Below are 17,794 nucleotides of genomic sequence, written 5' to 3' on the forward strand. Positions count from 1 at the left end.
AGAGCTCTACCTGAATTGATGCTACTGGTGTTTCCACTCCAAGGTGTCCAGCCATGAACTCTCCAAGATTTCACTGCGGTTCAATATTTTCCTTTCTCAAACCACTGTCTGTGCATGAAAGGATTTATTTTTAATCAGAGGCCAGTGCTGTTTGCAGGGGTCTTTACTTTGTGACCTTCAATTCTGTTTCTAGGAGGAGACAGTGGGTTTCAGTACCTTCTTGCTGTGGCTGTTTCTGGGCAAGCCCTTCCCAGAACAGATGCCACTGATTCAGGAGGTCCTGCTGCCTCCCCTTTATTTAAGTGCTGGTTACACAGCTCCGCCAGGATCCATTGCTGCTGTAAACCACGTTCAAGGGATAAGCAATTTAGGGTTTGGAGTCATTGTAGACCAGCCCTGGAGACCTCATGCAATTGTTTTTCATCCTTCTTACACCCACAGTTCTGCTAGATTAGAATTACTGCACATTCCAGACACTCTCTGACTTGAATTTGAGTTGGGAAAGACACACACAAAAAAAGAAATTTGTGTTGTAAATTAGATTTCTCAGATTTCAGTGATTTGTCATGGTAATGTGGCTCAATCTATGCAGTCATAGAAACATTTCACAAGTTCAAACTCTTCCATGCTATTAACTTCCCCAGTGTGGCAGGGTGCAGCGACCGTAGGAGGTAAAGGTTAATTTCAAATCAGCTGTGGTAGAAAAAAGACATGGCACCCCACATAGGAAAGCATTAAACCTACAAAATGAGGATTAAGCTAGAAAGCATTCCCCAGCCCTAGAGATCTATTTGGGAAGACTGGATTCTTGGCTCAATTGTTTTGTGCCCCTTCCTGCCCCTGTACAAGTCCAACAGGGTATATGCTGCCTCTTGGTGCAGCTCAGGTCAGTGGGACAGCACTCAAACACTTTCCTGTGTGCATTGTGCTTGCCCACAAGCCAAACCAAAAACTGTAATTCAGAACTCACTCAATGGGGTGATCTAAAAATAATAGGATTAAAACCAGTAAATGATGGTTTTCTTGGTTCGCCTGCCTATGTTGGAGCCAGCAGGGCGCATTTTCAGCCAGTTCCCTGCAACTGTCAGAAGTCACCTAAGAGCAGGGAAGGCAAGAAGTTTCCACGTTTCCAGGACTTCAGGTGCCCAGGCTTTGAGAAAGCTGCTAAGTGTTCTGAGATACTTGGAGAAAGGAAGATCTGGCAACTCCGTTAGCCCTGTTTGCCACACAAACCAGAATGTCTCATTTCTCTAGTACCTCTTTTCCTAGAAAAACTGGCTGCTCACGACCTGGATGGGTGGTCTCTTCAATGGGTAAAAAACTGGCTGCATGTCCAGACCCAGAGAATTGTGGTGAATGGAGCTAAATCCATTTGGCAGCTGGTTGCTAGTGGTGCTCACCAGGGCTCATTTTTGGGATTGGTCTTGTTTAACATCTTTATTGATGACTTGGACATTGGGATTGGTGGCACCCTCAGTAAATTTGCAGATGACACTAGGTTGTGTGGGAGTGTTGATCTGATTTGAGGATAGGAAGTCTCTGCAGAGGGATCTGGACAGGCTCAATCCATGGACTGAGGACAACTGCATGAGGTTCAATAAGGAAAAGTGCTGGGTCCTGCACTTGGGTCACAACAACCCCAAGCAGCACTACAGGCTGGGGGAAGAGTGGCTGTAAAAGTGCCCAGCAGAAAAGGACCTGGGAGTGCTGGTCAACCGAGGCTGAACATGATCCAGTGTGTGTCCAGGTGGCCAAGAATGCCAATGGCATCCTGACCTGTATCAATAATAGTGTAGCCAGCAGGACCAGGGCAGTGATCTCCCCTCTGTACTCAGTACTGGTGAGGCCACACTTCAAGTGCTGCATCCAGTTTTGGGCCCCTCACTTTAAAAGGACATTGAGGTGCTGTCCAGGTAGAGAGACTGATTTCTTCTACCATGCCTGCAGTGAAAGAACCAGAGGGAATGGCCTTGAGTTGATACAGGGGAGATTCAGATTAAGTATTAGAAAAAGATTTTTCATTGTTAGGGTGGTCAGACATTGGAATAGATTGCCCAGGGAGGTGGTGAAATCACCATCCTTGAAGGTGTTTAAGAGGCATCTGGATCTGTTCTGGGTGATATGGTTTAGTGGTTTAAGGGTTGCCCTGATACTGCTGGGTGGATGTTAGGACTTGGTTATCTTAAAGTTCTCTTCCAACTTTGATGGTTGTATAATCAGTGGATGTTAGAGATGCACAGGTGCAGAGCCACAGGCAAGGAGTTCTTGAGCACTTCAAAGAGCCTCTTTCTTAGTGACGCTGCCTTTGGCCATGTTTCATGCTTCATGTTTTAGGCTGCTGCAACACTCAAGTTCTTGATGAATCAAAAGCTGTACAGGAAATGGCAGCACCAAAGGAACCTTCTCAGTATGTCAAGGAGACACAAGTACTCGGGGAGGACCCAGGGACTCTACTGCCTTGCCTTGCCTTGCCTTGCCTAACCTATCCACCCCAGAGTCAGCTGCAGAAACCACATCTCTCCCCACTTCTGTTTCCTTGCTGGGCATCTCTCTAGCAATCATGAGGAATTTGTCAGTGGATCTTAATGGAAGGCAGCTGATAATTATTATTTCTTTATTTCAGATCTCAGTCCATGCACGAAGAGCATGCCACACTTGGCAGCAGCTGTATGAGACTTTTTGATTCAGGTAGTCCCTCCCCTCCTTTTTGCAAATTGAGAAGGTCACACTAGGGGCAACTTCATTCACCAGGGCTTCCCCCAAAGGAGTTCTTGCTCTGCAAGAGGGCAGTTGGCTGGCCCAAGTGAGCTCTCCTTAGGCTGGGAGAGCAGTGAGGCCAGTTCCCAGGAACAGCTGCATGCCCAAGTGGCATGGACAGTGCCAGCCTCACCTGGCTTTCCTGCATCCCACCCCAGCCCCATGCACTGCTTGGGCAGACAGAGGAGGGCAGGGGAGCTGGCTGCCAAGAGTGACACGTCTGTGTGTGCCTGACAGCATCCGTTGCCATGGCAATGCATATTTGAGTCTGAGCCGAGCTGCATCTTCCCTGAAGTTGTGAATTGAGCTTAGCTTTATTTATTTAAAACCAACCATAACAAGTGTAAGAAAGACAAGAGACACATTACAAATCCCCTTGCACAGGACGTAGCCAAATGAGTCAGAGGCACTGCAGGCTTTAATCAGCCCACCTGACGTCAAACCTCTCCATCAGAGGAAAGTGCCGCCTGGAAATGTCAACATGCCCAAATGGAAAGGCCAGAAGGTAAATCTTTTCCTGTGCTCACTCACTGAGTAGGAAAGAACAATTAAAATTCAGCCAGTTCCCTAGACACATCTTAATAGCACTCTGATTGAACGTTATTCTCCTCCTGGTCCTCTCCCATCTGTGCTGTTAGTTGCCTGGGGACAAGGCCTATTGGTTTGAAGGATCTTTCTAATGTAGCATCATACCCCGATCCTGCAAGAACAAGGTGCTACCACCAGCAACAAAAAAGGGCTCTGTAGGAAAATTTTGTCACTGAAGTGACCTCTCCCACAAACACTGAGTTTACCATGCCATGACAGTGGTTCTCAGTTTCACACATGTGAATGCCCAGGGGTAAAAAGAGTAACTTAGCTTGGACCTATGCCTTTCGTCAACAGAAAGTTGGAACGAGGAAGAAAAGCAGCAGGAATTAGACCATTTTTTTGCCAGAGGTGTCAGTTACCTGAGGGAAGGTCAACACCAAGCCTGACAGATGCACCACAGCAATAGGAAATGATCATGGTCTGTAACAGATGCATGACCTACTGGGAAGAAAAACCCTCTTGCATCCTTTGCAAAAAAACTCAAACTTTGGGCCCCTGTAATATACACAAGGTAAGAAGGAGCCCCCAGCTTTGAGTACAAGAAGCCTGTTCTTGAGTGTATATCTTAAGCTAGGTGTACAAAAGGGAAAGGGGTCAGCCAAGGACACCTACAGCTTTATGTGCCCCTTTGACAAACATCCAGCTAGGAAGCCTAGGAAAACCATCCATTCCCAGCCCATTGGTGTTTACCAGGGGTGACAAAGGGACACATACAGACATCAGGGAAAACAAGCACCCAGAGAAGGAGGAAGGAAGGAAGAATGTAAATGCAAACCGCACCACTTAAAAGCAGGGCAGCATTCCAGCTCCTCCAAAGTGCTCCCCACACCCAGCACTGTACTGCAGCCAATCTGGTGGGCTTCTGATCTTCCCAAAGCACTTAACACTTTTCCCCCTTTTATTTTTGTCCTAAATGTGTTTTGCTTTGGTGGCTGATCCTGGCTATGTGCCTGAGACTTTACACTGGGGTTGCTTTTCTCTAGGAGATGTCTGTAATGAAGGTTTCTTCCCCCGTGTTCTCTTCCCCCTGTAGTGAAAGTCTGTAATTACCACTGAGGGGTGAGGCAGACAGCACTGAAACAATGTCATTTGAACGGGGGTGAGACATGCCTGAATTGCCGGGTTGTGCTTTTCTCCTCACAGGATTTCTTGTGCATCTGGACCTTGCTTTTAACCCTTGGCAGTACAGGGAACATCATCCTCCCACTCCCCTGACCAGCCTGTGTGTGCTGTATCTACTTTATTCTGACCAGGGCAGATTCTGTTGGATGTAGCCAAGATGTGAGTGTCCAACTTCTCTACCATGCTTGAAGGGTCAAGTGGCACAAATTTGCATGGATTGCCCTCTAGTCTTTCATGTGGGTAACTGGGAGTTTGGAGCTGACTCTATATGGCTCATACAGTGTGTCAAATTAGAGTTGTTGCCATCCCTTGCCCTGACTCATCCAGTCCTGTTCCAGCAGCTCTTCAGCTGCCTCCTGTACCAAAGCCATTTGCTTCCCACTCCTTGATGCAAGGTATCTTCTTGAGGTAAAATTCAGAGTGTGCAGCTCGTCATCCTTCCTAGGGAAAGATATGAGTTGTAGGAAATGGTTAGGAGAAAAAAGGTGATACATTCCCCCAAGAATGACTCTTCAGGTTGTCTCCAGCCCTATGAAGTCTGCCTGGATCCCTTCTGCAAGCACGTCTTGCAACTATGAAGGCTAAAAAACCTAGTAAATAAAAAGCAGTGCATAGGAAGCAGAGGTGGCCACCCTCTTCTGCTGTCCTGCAGCTTCCCATTCACATACTGTATTCAAATGGTAACAAACTACTGGAAGGAGTACTCATATTGAAGTTACTCTGCACCCAGTCAGCCTGAAAATTGTCTGATTCCCCAGGGAGATTGCCAGCTTATGCTCTTTCTCAGATATAGAGCAGGAAGGGGAGACTGTGTGTGACAAGGCAAAGGAGCAGTCTTAGCTTGCCATGAAGAAATGAAGGAATTACAAAGAGATTTTTCCTCATATATCAGTTACTTCCAAAGTGGTGAGTTTTCATTTCTCCTATTTTGTTACAGTGCCCATTTACTATGTGGGGGCTTTGCTTTCTGTCATACTGGCAGAAAGACATACAGCCACAGGCGGCTCAGCCACATTCCCAGGAGCCTAAAGGGGTTCTGTGAAGGGATGTTCCTAGGGTCCGGTGTCTTGTACTCAAAGCCTTCCTTTTCCTAGGCCTTTCCTCCTTTCTTGTCTGCCACTCGCTCCTTGTTTGCAAGGCTGACTTAAATCTATCCAAGGGCCCCAAGTTTACCCCAGAAAGAATAATAATTGTAGTGCTGAGCTCTGTGGCTTCCCTTTCATTCCCCACATAGCATTAGGGTGCTCATTGAAACCACAGCATTCATGGATCCTTGCCATATGCAAACATGCAATTAATATGCTCTTCACTTTCCCCTCTACTTCCTAAGCAATATGGGGGAGAAAAAAGCACACAAAAGTTGTGGTGCACATTTCCTTATGACACACACGTGTCTGCACTTCTCTGCAGTGCTTCAGCATGGCTCACACCTACCTGGATTTGGTGGTCATTAAAGAAGTGTGTCTGCTTGCAGGCAGACATTTAATTTGACGTCCTGTGTAGCTGCACACAAAGCGATATGCAGAACATAATTCATTCCCTCTTTCAGCTGTGTCAGCAGATCTATGAACATTCTTTTTCAACAGGTGTTACCTCTTCTCTGTTTTTAGCAGGGAGCTGCAATGGGTGTGATCTCTGCACTGCTGCTTGCTGGTGGTGGGAACAGGTGTGCTGGGCACTGGGCTGGGAGCACACACAGCAGGAAGAAGGAAATGAAAAGCAGCTGATGCTGGCTGGAGAGGGGTGTGCAAGAGAGTTTAAACCAGTCACTGGAAGGAAATCCAAAGGGAGACACATTTCCTGGATGAGGCAGGGCTGTGGATCAGAGGGCAAAGAAAGGCTCCAGTGATTGCAAGTCCTTCCTCAAAAGTTACCTTTTGCTAGAGAATGTTTTGCTGCGTCACTATCCCGACATTTTCCTGGGTTTTTAATTGCCCCCATAAAAACCTAAATGAAGAAATCACAGCCAGAGGGTTGGATATATAACTACTTGTGCCATCACACATGACCTGACTCCTAAGAGCTCATCTGGGGACTGTAGTACCTCTTCTTTGAACTAGGCTGAAAGTTCCATTTCCATCCTCACCTTGTTCTCAGTGGGCCTTCAGGAGCAGAGAGGACCTATAATGCAGCAGTTGCTCTCTCTGTCTGTGGTGCACAAAACAGAGAGCAAAACCCCACCAAAGCAATGTATGGAGAAGAAATAAATCCAGAGAAAAGACAAAGCAAAATAAAGGCAAGACTGTTGCAAAGAGCTACTGAAGAGCCAAAGTATGGAGTCTGCATGACTCCAGAAAACCTTCATGGCTAGGAAGACAGGCTGTGGCAGAAACAGGCATATTCCATCCATATGACCAACACTGGAAAAATAAACAGGACAAATGGTATCTTTCACAGACTTGAAGTAAAAGCTTTTCTTTGGTGGCAGTCCTAAAGAGCCAGCCTGACCTCCAAAGCAAAGCAGTTCTAACAGCATGAATCATTTCCATACCAGCTGTCCAGGCTGAAAACACTACACAGATGACCCCTCCTGTAACAACAGAGCCTGCATGCAGCAGACCAAAAATCACCGACATTTCACCCTACATTCCTCAAGAAACACTCATCCTTGAAGAGTCTGTGAAACCTCCTGGCACAGTCCTGGGTGGGGGAACCAAAAGCTTCAGCTTGGCTTGTAGCTGAATGGCCTGGATTGCTGTCCACGTGTTCAAGCCCAGGGCTTGCTTACCTTGTCCTGTGTGTCCTGCTCACAACAATGCAGGGTGAAGGCAAAGCAAATGCAAAGTGATACGATGAGAGACTTGCAGTTCTCACTCTATGGACATAAAGTCAAGCAGTGGAAGCAGGACCAGGCAGGATGGAGCACAGGAGAGCAGGATCCCTTTCTTCTGAGAAATGGACTGATGATTCACTTCTCAGCAGTGATAAAATTAGCTTGGTTGGTCATACATGTGTATTTGCAGTGCCAAATATTGTGAGGGCAGGAAGACTTACCTGTTGTCAGTTTGACTTGTTCAGCCTGAACATACTTGATTGCTATTTCAATCTCCTGCTGTAATCAGATTGCAAATAAGTCTAAAATCAGAGAAAACTGGGCTGAAGGAATTTGAATAATCATGTAATTCAGCCCCTGCCCCAAGGTTGCTTCCTGCTCTGCTGTATCTATGTCCCAAGAGATGGCTGCAGAACTTGGTTTTAAAGATGGTCTCGTAAGGGTGATGCACCATTCAAGTGTTGCAAGCACTGCAGTCCCCAGGCCTCTGCTTCAGCAGTGCCACTCAGCCTGTCCTTTTCCCCCTTTGCTGCAGGCATCCATGGCCAGCTGCAGCAGGACGTCTGAGTTTTTCTGAATTGCAATCACGTCCCCTCACCCATCAACAATTTACCTGTCTCCAGGTCTCTTCTGGAGCACAAAACTGCTTGCCTGCAGAAATAACTCTCCTTTTTGGCTCCAGAGGGTCAGTAGCAACACCCTCTGACCACCACAGATGACATTTCCATTGCCTTTAGTGAATTGCACTCATGCATGACGTAAGCAAAGCGTCCATTTCAAAGCTCTACACAAATGCTGAGATGGGGGCTCCCATCAGAGCTCTCCAAGATGAGACAGAGCAGCTTTCCTGTTCAACATCAAAACGGGGTATTCCTTATGATTCTTCCTTGCCTGCAAAGTGCAGCAGTGATAGGCAGAGAAGCTGCATCTGGGCAGTTACACTCAGTACTAAAAGCACTGAATAGAAGCAGGGTTTCAGACCAGGCAATTTCTTTTTTTTTTTTTTTCTGAGATATTTTAATCTCCAGAATGGATTTCACAGCTCCTATCTGACTGTGCCAAAGCATTTTCCCTTCAGAGCACAGACAAACAAGTGAGGTTTACTTTGCCTGACCTTTTCTGATGACACTGCCACCCATGCTGTGCAAACCGGAGCTGACACCATCTGAGCTTCCTCGGCCTGAGGATAAATACAGTGTGTGTCCTGAGAAGAGGCTTCCTTGTGTTAGCTTGGGTGAGGCACTGAACCAGAAGCTCTTGGTTTCACCAGTGAGTCTCCATAGTTAGGGAAGTGATATCCGTGTTTGGTTAGTGGCAGGAGGGGAAGCTGCCCCTGCTGTGGCTCTGTCCGTGCTCTGTGACCCTGGCTGTCACTCCATTGCTATGGCAGGATTCAGTCTGTCTATTCCTTGCAGCTGAGAACCCTGCTGACTGGGATGGTGAAGAAAAGACATCTTCCCTCTTACTTGGAGACAGGTTTACTTCTTGCTGAAGGGTCTGGACGTATTTCTTCTTCCCATCTTAGAGTGGCAAAGGTTTTCATGTTTCCCCCTTTAAACCCACTGGCATCCACATTAACAAAGAGGTTTCTTTACCATTTAGGAAGTAAGAACAGCATTATTTTCTCAGCACAACTCCATCCTGGTTGAATTTATGTCTCTGACCTTTTACCCAAAGGCTCTTTACACTTGACTGAAACATAAGGTAAAAGTAAATGTAACTGAAAGAGCTCATTGTGTGTGTAAGTATAAAGGCTTTTGTGTGCAGGATGTGGCTGCTTGTGCAACCAGTAGCCAAGGAGCACCTTGGGTTGTGCTATTAGTTCTGACAGCCATGGAGAATGTGGAGCAAGAGCCTGGATGGATGAAAACCCCGTGTCCAATTCAAGCACTGGCTCCAGCCACCTTCAAATCAGCACTTCTTTGCCAGAACCCTCACTGCTGGCAACTTCTCGCCAGGTTTCCCCCAGGAGAGATGCAGTGCTATCTTTGGGGTTTTTTTCTGCAGATGCCTGTGACCAAGAAAGCCCCCTCCTTGGAGCTGGGAGTCCAGTCTGTTCTCGTGGAGCCATGGAAATAGGGACAGATTAATAAAACATCAGGGCTTCTTCAACGGGATTATTATAAGTGGTTTTCTTGAGTGTTGGTTGGAGTAATGATCAGAGAGGACACGGATCCATAATCCTATTTATCTGAAACCATATAATCTTCCTGAAGCTCTTTAATAGTGCCAGCTCTTTAATTACAGAGCAGCCACATGTGCTGCTGCAGCCAGGCCTACCTGCAAGCCCTCTGCGGGGAGCGGGGGCAAGGAGACCTCCCAAGCCCTTCAGGCTCCGACCCCGCGCTTTCCCGGTGCCGCTCCCCGAGGGATGCAGAGGAGCCACCAAAGCCGGCCGGCTGTTGAAAGGAGAGTTTGTTCGGTTCGTCTGACACGGCTCCGCCGGGGACCAGCAGCGGCCTCGGGTCCCTGCGCAGCGCCGGCAGGAGCACGGGGGCCCCGGGCAGCCACCGGACTCGCCCCGCCCGGCGGTGCGGGGGCTGCCCGGGAGGCGGGGGCGCTGCCTCGAGGGGGTGTCTGCGCGGGAAGTCCCGCCCCGGCGGCTCCCGGAGAGCGGCGGGGGCGTGCCGCGGCCGCCCGCCGGCCCCTCGGCAGCGGGGCACTGACAGCCGCCCTGAGCGGCACCGGCGCGGCGCTCCGCTCCCGTGCCCGCCCGGCGGTCGCTGCCGCCCCGCCGCCCATGGGCCGCCGCCGCCGGGGGGCGGGCGGGAGCGCGCGGCCGCAGTGAGCCCGGCCGGCGAGCGCGGGGGGCGGCCGAGCCCCGGCGCCGCGGGCACCATGGACAGTATCCTGGAGCCCTTCCCCGCCGAGCGGCTCTTCCCCGCCGCCGGCACCGGCTTCCTCGACTTCGGCGACTTCAGCGAGGCCGACTTTCTCAGCAATGTGGTAAGGGACCGTCGGCAACACCCCCGCTCCCGGCCCCGGCAGCGGCGACGGGACCCGGCGGCGAGCTCTCCTCGGTCCCCGCCCTGCCCCGGGGTGCCCCGGAGATGCAGGTAGCCGGGTGCCCACTGTCGCACACGGCCAGCTCCCCGCTGGACTGGCTCGGCCGCTGTTACCCTGAGGAGACCCCGCCGGGGAATCTCAGGGCTGTTGTACACTATGGTTTTATGAGCCTGATGGCTGGGAGAAGTGTGCGGTGCCAGGCGGGGAATGTACGACCTGCCGTGTGTGAGCTCGGGCAGCACCGAGGCACGGCCGGTTGCCGTCGGGAGAGCTTTGGGCTCAGCGCCTCTTCTCTCCTTTGCCTGTAACTTTTCCTCAGAGTGGCATTTGGGAGATGAAGCGTCTACCGCTTGGCGCTTTGGCTGGACTGATTTACTTTGGAGAGAAGGGTGAGGGGGAAGAGTGACTAGGGAGGAAAATGTGTTGCCAGTCTCAGGGAACCAAAGGGGCATTGTTCACCTCTAGGGAAACTGCCCAGTTTCTCCTAGGAGTCAGGCGAGTTCTCAGCCCAGCAGCTCTCCCTGAGAACACGCACAGACTCTGCTGTAGAGCCCGAGCTCTCCATGGGAGTTTCCATGGGATCCTGCGCCCCCTCTGCCCGGCAGGACCCAGCCCTGAGGCAGAAGTGGGAGGGTCCCCACCCCAGAGGGCTTTGGAGCGAGGGCAGCAGAGCACTGCCTGGACGCGAGGCTCCGCCAACCTCGGAGCGGCTGCAGCCGTGGGACAGTGTGCCTGCCCCGGCCAGAGATCTGAGCCATGGCAACTGGCCTTTCACAGTGCTGGCACCTCCCGTGTTCCCGGTGTAGCACTGGGAGCGTCCCTGAGGGCTACCCTTGCAGTGGGAGCAGGGAACAGGGAGAGGGCGAATCCTCTGATGAATCCACTTCTGCTTTGCTACACAAAAGATATTGAAAGCCTTTTATGTTGCCTGCTTTGTGAGTGAGACGGTAGAGATGCAGAATTTGCATAAATATTAAAATGCACTGCACCAAGCAGAGGCACACAGGGTCTGGGAAAGAGATTATGGAGGCAGCCCCATCCCTCAGAGATCTCGCCAGCTCCTAATTTCCGAGATTGCACTGTGCCTCGAGGATTGATTCCACTGGGCTCTACCACAGGCAGCAGAGTCCGCAGTGTTCACACAGACCTTCCAATGGCACATCACCCAAGACTGAGCGCTTGCCTCCCCTGCTCATATCTGAGACCTGTTGTTAGGAGTTTTGTGCTTTCCCTAATTCTGTACACATCCAGTGTGGATGAAGCTATGCTGATAGGAAGTGCTTTATGCAAAGACCATTTATTCCTTTACCAAAATGAAAATAGTATGTATTGACACCAGCCCTTTTACCAGGTGCAACATGGGCTGTGGTCAGAAGTCAGGGAACCCCTAACCAATATAGGTGGTGTCTTTTTATAGTTAAATAGAACTTCTGCCTTCTCAAGCAGACCCTGTGAAAAAGAAGCTTTTGTGTAAGACTGCCATCTGGTGCCACCTGCCAGGACAGTGTGTTTAAAGTGTGTGGTGGCTGTGGGCAGGCTGGCTCTGTCCTGCCTCATTTAAATGGCTTTTCTGCTTGGAGAGCTGCTTCTGGAAGTTGTCTTCTCATTTAACTATGTTGCAGTGACTCAGGCATCGCTGTGCTCAGCTGACAGCAGAAAGGCGCTTTTTTAAAGGCTTTTTTTTCCCTATGGATTTTTTCCCAACTGCCAGCACCACAAACTTCTGCTGGAGTGAGAGAGTCAAGCTGAAACCTTCTCTTCCTGCAGATGATACAAATAAGAGATTCTGTAGCCACTTCTCGCCTACCAAATCTGTTGGTGATACAAGAGCCAGAACATAATACATCAGCCTCTTTGTGTTCACTCTGCATGACAATGGGAAGGATGGAAGAAATACACTTGGATTTTCTTACTAAATCCAGCAAATCTCCTGGGATCTTGCAATGTGTGGAGAAGTTCTTTTGACATAGAACTGTGCAGAACATCACCGTGCACAATAGGCATAAAGTTGCCAGTGCCTTTGCTTCAAAGATGGGCAAACTTTTCCAGATATTGTTCAGCAGGCATTTTTCTTAAAACAGGCCAGGAATTTCAGCCATAAAATGTCAGTATGAAATTTTCATGAATATTATTTCCTTTTTTGAGAAAGGAAGCAGAAAAAAAGATGGGTGAACCTTACTGCAGAGTCTGTGCACCTTTGGGGCAAGAATTGCATATGTCTAAACTACTCTCTTTTCCACAACCTTGGCAGTCCTAATGAGTCATCTTGGTCTTTAAAAAATGGTTCTCTGTATTGTTCATCTGAAGCTGTGACACATAATTAATTAAGGCACATCTGTAAATGCATCTTCAGAAAGATCTGTGCTTGCAACAGAAAAAAAAAAATTGAATGTGTAGGAACTGCCTTTCAGAGACATCTGCCCAGGTTGTAGGAATAGGTTGACAGAAACCTCATGAAATTCAGCAAGAACAAATCCCAACTCCTGCCCCTGGAGTGGATGGATGGATGGATGGATGGATGGATGGATGGACGGACTGACCCACCAGGGGTCATGGAGCACTGGTGTGGCCCCAGTAGCAAAGGCAGCTAGGAGCAGGAGTGACCTGATAAATATACACAGGGAAGTGATTATCCCCTTTTTCTTGAAAATCATAAAACTGTGTCTCAAATACAGTGTCCAGTTTTGGGCTGCCTGATAGCAGAAAGACATGGATAAATCTGAGTGCATCAAGGGGGTTGTCACCAAGGTAACTGGGAGATGGAGAATTTCTCCTGTGAGCAGTAGCTGAGGGAGTTGGACTTCCTTAGCTGGAGAGGAAACAGCTCCAGGAGGACCTAGCAGAAGCTTACCTGCACAGTTGAGGAAGTTACTGAGAAGATGGAGCCAGGCTCTTTCATAACTGCATGGTAGGAGGATGAGTGGTCATAAACTGGAACAGGGAAGGTTTAGACTGGGTTTAAGGAACCGATTTATTTATTGCTGTGAGGATTTTGGTTTTTTTTTTTTTTTTTTTAATCGTATGGAGAGTGGTGTCTGCTTAATTGGAGAGGAAATCTCCAAAGGACACAAAATGCTTCTCTTCACTTAACTTTTGCTAACCAGACTTACACAGGATGGCTGCTAACAGCACTGTCAGTCTCCTTTTGCTCTAGAGGCCACATACTGCTCTTGAACTTAGGCAACTTTGTTCTTCTTTTTCTCCCAGAAGGACCTATCATATATAAAGCTAATCCTTCATGCAGTGCTTGTTTATCAGTTTCACCCATTTTGTCCTACCCAGCCCAGCATATCTGATCATTTCTGCAAGCAGCCATCTATTTGCTTAAGGTCTATTACAACTGCACTCAGAGAACTCTTACTTTCTCATCCAGCTCTTATCAGTGCTGTGAAACTCTTCAATAGACTTATCTCTTGAGTCAGATTCACCACTGTGCTTCACTAGGTTTGTGACACTTGTGTCAGAAGGAAACCAGAATAAACCAACCAAACAGGAGTCATGTGCTTCCTTCTAGCCCAGTATCCCAGTGGGTTTGTTTCTTACCTCTGCTTCTGTGTTTTATAGTGCAAAAAACACCTTCAAAGATGACTTTGGATATTTATGTAAACACAGCTTTATTTTGACTCCATATTTTTCAAAGCATATACTTTACCTCCTTCAAGAGACATGAAGGCAAGAAAATAGCCTGCATGCTCCCTCAGGTCTCCACAGTTAGAAGCTGCAGAATGGCTGTTCAGGCTGTCTCAAGAGTGCTAACCCAGCTCCTCTGGGGAATGCACAGTAATGCACTCTTTCACTGTGTGATCCTGTATGCCCAGGCAATGTGACAAATGGCATTTTCTAGAGCCTACAACGGGACAGCAGAATGGGAGAAAACTGCCTGTCTCTGTAGGGTTGCTCCTTGAGTGCAAACTGGGTGTTTGTCTTACTATGTGCTCTTTCCTTTAATATTGTCCTGGCCTGCAGGAGGAGGAGAGTGGCAGGAGTGTACATAGTGACTAGGCTGAGAGTGATGCTGGTGCAACTCATAGAGGAAGCTTCCCCTGAAGATGAAGAGAGGCTATTCACCATGGATGACTGTCACTCTCACAGGAAGCCTGTACACACTTTTATTCCTCTTATGCCTACTACAGGGACATAAATAGCACTTAAGTGGTGCTTAGGTGTTGGACTGACCTTTGGTCTGAGCGAGTTTCATGCTCTGTAAACTCCCTCTCACCGTGTCAGTGCACAGTGAGGATGGAGAGCACAGGCAGATTTGGTCACCCACTTTGTATCCCTTACAGTTGCTAGACAGGGGAGCTCTGCTGTAATAGGAGGCTGGGTCTCCAGGACTGAAGGAGACTAATCTCTTGTGGGGACACATGCAGCAAACATTTTGGCCCTCTAGTCCTGTACCTGGTAAAATTTGGTCAGTAACACATTTATGATTAGTCTGCCAAGTACTGGATATGAAAAGGCTATTTTCTTTAAATTTTTCTTGGAACTCACCAGCCAGATTCCTGTAGGATCTGGAGCACAGATACAGAGACCTGATGGGGCCTGATGGAAATTAATCCAAAGATAATAATTCCTATATCCTTCTATTTCATTAGTCTCTTTGGATCCATCTCATGGTTTCTACACTTCGTGGCCCTGCTGCTCCTTACTATCTCATGATGAGACTTGCAGAAGTGCTAGCAGCAGGATGAAACCAGAGCTGAACATGGGTCCATGGATCTCTGAGTCTGGGTCTCTGAGCGTCATCACTGTAGAGTCACCACCAGGAAAAATGTTTCCCTTTTGATAAAGAAGAGGGGAAGAGACTTGAACTTCGTGAATTTGGAAGACTCTAGGTAAACACTTAATCCAGAGACTGTGGATCATTTGTGTGTCCTATCTGCCAGGAAATTGATAAACATTTGGGATACTCTTCCTAAATAAACACATTCATTTGTTGGATAACTGCCTGCATGTGCTGGGAACCCATTGTCCTAAATTATCATCTCAGCCAAAGTGGGAGAACCCATTAACTGTGCTCTTGGGCCAGAACTAGGAGAGAGGCTGCAACTTAGAGCAGGAGTGCAGGAAAGCATATGTCCAAAACAGGGTTAAACAGTGGAGACAGAGCCATCATCTTGGTGGGGAGAAGCTGAAAGGTCTTCATGGAAGTGCTTGCAGAGTAAACAAAGGGAGGGTTTGGCAAGAGTTGGAAGTACATCTGTGCACACAGTCCACTCCCACTGAGGGATCAGCACCAGCTGGGAGATGCTGGAGTTGTGTACTGCTCAGTCCATGTCTGCCAGGTGATCCTCATCCCTCATGCATAAGGCAGCTGTTCAGTGCCACCACCACCACTTTCAGAGAGGGACAAACCTGAGGTCTCAGTTGTATAGATCAGACTGTAGAAAACCTGTAAGACTGGCCCACTGTACCTTCTCTTGGTACCAGTACAAGTGGACAAGCTTGTACTGTATGGTGGCTTCAGAAGCCACCGTAGTGTGTGATAGCTTCTGAATTTAATGAAATGTGTTGTGCTCATTGATGCAAAATGTCTTCTGCTGCTCAGCTTGTCCTATTTGTACTGCTCTGGTCTCATCCATGACTGCTGCTGTGCTGGTCCCGCTGGTGCTGCGCTTTTCTTGCTGAAGCCTGGAATGGAGCTATCTCTGGTAGAGCAGGGATTAGGAAAGAAGAGCATTTTCTGAAGCAACCCCTTGAAGGGGAATTTAGAACTAGGCATTTCATAGCCACAGTTGTAGCTGCACTATTTAAAATATGGCCAGGCTGACACCTCTGTGACTTACTGCTGTGTTTCCTCACAGAAAAGTTATTCCTCTGCTTGCTCCCTTTTTTCTTCAGCATTTCTCCATAGGTTTTAAGGTAGTATTTAATTAGCATTTAATAATTACTTATTTACTATTTAAAGAATTTTCAGTGTTAAAGGAAGTAAATGAAAATGCTTAACTCCCTGGAGTTGTCTTTGGGATGGCCTCATGGCAGATCCTCTGCACATAACCACAGGCAGGATTGTGTTCTTGATACAGCAATTTGATTCTCAAGAGTCACTTGTTCCAGTGCATTTCAAGGAAGGGATGAGTCAACCCACTAAAGTTTGTGCATCCTTGTCCTGTTGTGGATAGTCCACTGTAAGAAACCAGATGGCTCACAAAAACCAGTTGGTGACTCTCCTTGCTGCAGTGTTACTGGAAAACAGGTAGGGCACCAGCAAAGAAGCAAACTATTACAGCTCTCCTAAGAAATGCCCAAAACCTGTCTCTTGGCCTGATTGGCTGAGAGATTTCCCTGGGAAATTCCAGGTCTGTGCATCAAGGTACAATGCAGTCACCCATGCTTCACAGGCAGCCTTGTGGCAAGCATTGTTCTTCTTCAGGAGACATGTCTGCTGGAGGAGCCAAGTGTGTTACGTTCTCAATTCCAAGCCAGTCTTAGTCCTGGGATTACTATATCCTACCAATCCGAGCTTTCTGCCAAGGACTGTATTTTCACATCTGAACTGCTGGGACTTCATGTCTCCACATGGGAGATGAGAAGTAAGAACAAAGGGGGAACCAAAGCCATCTTTCTTGGCCGACTCCCCATGCTGGCACCATTTTTTCCAGCTGCAGCAGGTGACTTCTGCAAGCAACCTCAGTGTAGTTTGGTATCCCTGACTGAAATAATTGATCCAGAGTTCAGCCTGGCACTAGGACAGAGTGGGTGCTTTCATGGAGCTCGTCTCTTACTTTTTTCCTGTATCTGGAGCTCAATTTGTGTTGTAAGTTGTTAGGTGTTTCCTTGGGTTGGTGTCTGCATGCTTTGCAATGTTCCTCAGAGCAGAAATAGCTGAAAGGTTGTGAAGAGCCAAAGGTTGCATGGCCAAAGTGGCAAGGGACTGCAAGTGGCATGCTGAAAGGCAGGCTGTGTCTTTCAACCCAGTTGTTCCCCATGTCTGCCATGCAGTGTTTACATCTATCCAACTTATTTCCAGCTGCTCAAGAAAACAAATTTTACTTCTGCTTTCTTGCATGGTTACATCATTCAAAGTTTTCCTTTCCTGTAGTTTCCTGATCTGACCCAAACGCTGCAGCCTTATCCTCTCAACCATCCCTTTCTGACTCCTTTTTCCACATTCTTTTCTCTTTCTTTGTATCTCTCCTTTCACTCTTATTTTCTTAAACCTTTGAAATCACATGGTGCTACTCTGGTCTTTGAAATCACATGGTGCTGCTCTGGTCTGGTCTGTATCCAAGTGATAGATGCTTTACACTTAGCATGACACATTGATCAGCCAGAACAAGGTATCATGAAAGTTAGAAGTGCACATATCCACATACTCTTTCACTCCTTTCTTTCTTGTCCTATTTTATCTTCTCACTTTCTAAGACTGGAGAAATTCCCTATAGAGCACTGAGCAAGGCTATTCTCCCTGAAACTACTACGTAATCTAACCAGCATTGAAGTAATTAGTACCGTCTTTAGAGCTCAAAGGTGATGCCTCATGTGAGGTCATTTATTACAATCACTGTCCAGACTGTTCCAGAGGAAACTCACCCCTGACTACCT

The 17,794-nt window shown here is 47.9% G+C and overlaps 1 protein-coding gene and 1 long non-coding RNA gene across 6 annotated transcripts in view; both read left to right on the forward strand.

Moving 5' to 3' along the window:
• Positions 1–17,794, forward strand: part of CREB3L1 (cAMP responsive element binding protein 3 like 1) — a 63,650-nt gene that overhangs the window by 8,188 nt on the left and 37,668 nt on the right. The window contains exon 1 of one of the 5 annotated variants that reach the window (XM_071427413.1): positions 9,867–10,189. The exons of 2 other annotated variants lie outside the window; for them this stretch is intronic. In XM_071427413.1, coding sequence (XP_071283514.1) covers positions 10,082–10,189 — 108 coding nt within the window. In that variant the 5' untranslated portion in view covers positions 9,867–10,081. Of the gene's footprint in view, positions 1–9,866; positions 10,190–17,794 lie in introns of those variants that run through there. 2 more of the 5 variants (XM_071427412.1, XM_071427411.1) reach the window with 2 other exon arrangements.
• LOC139590178 (uncharacterized) lies at positions 941–9,398 on the forward strand. Its single transcript, XR_011679267.1, has 3 exons — positions 941–3,262; positions 4,492–4,629; positions 6,084–9,398. It is a non-coding gene; the product is annotated as an uncharacterized lncRNA (long non-coding RNA).

The sequence above is a fragment of the Agelaius tricolor genome, unplaced genomic scaffold (assembly GCF_023055355.1).
Source record: "Agelaius tricolor isolate 1412-34295 unplaced genomic scaffold, bAgeTri1.0.p SCAF_5, whole genome shotgun sequence".
Taxonomy (NCBI): domain Eukaryota; kingdom Metazoa; phylum Chordata; class Aves; order Passeriformes; family Icteridae; genus Agelaius; species Agelaius tricolor.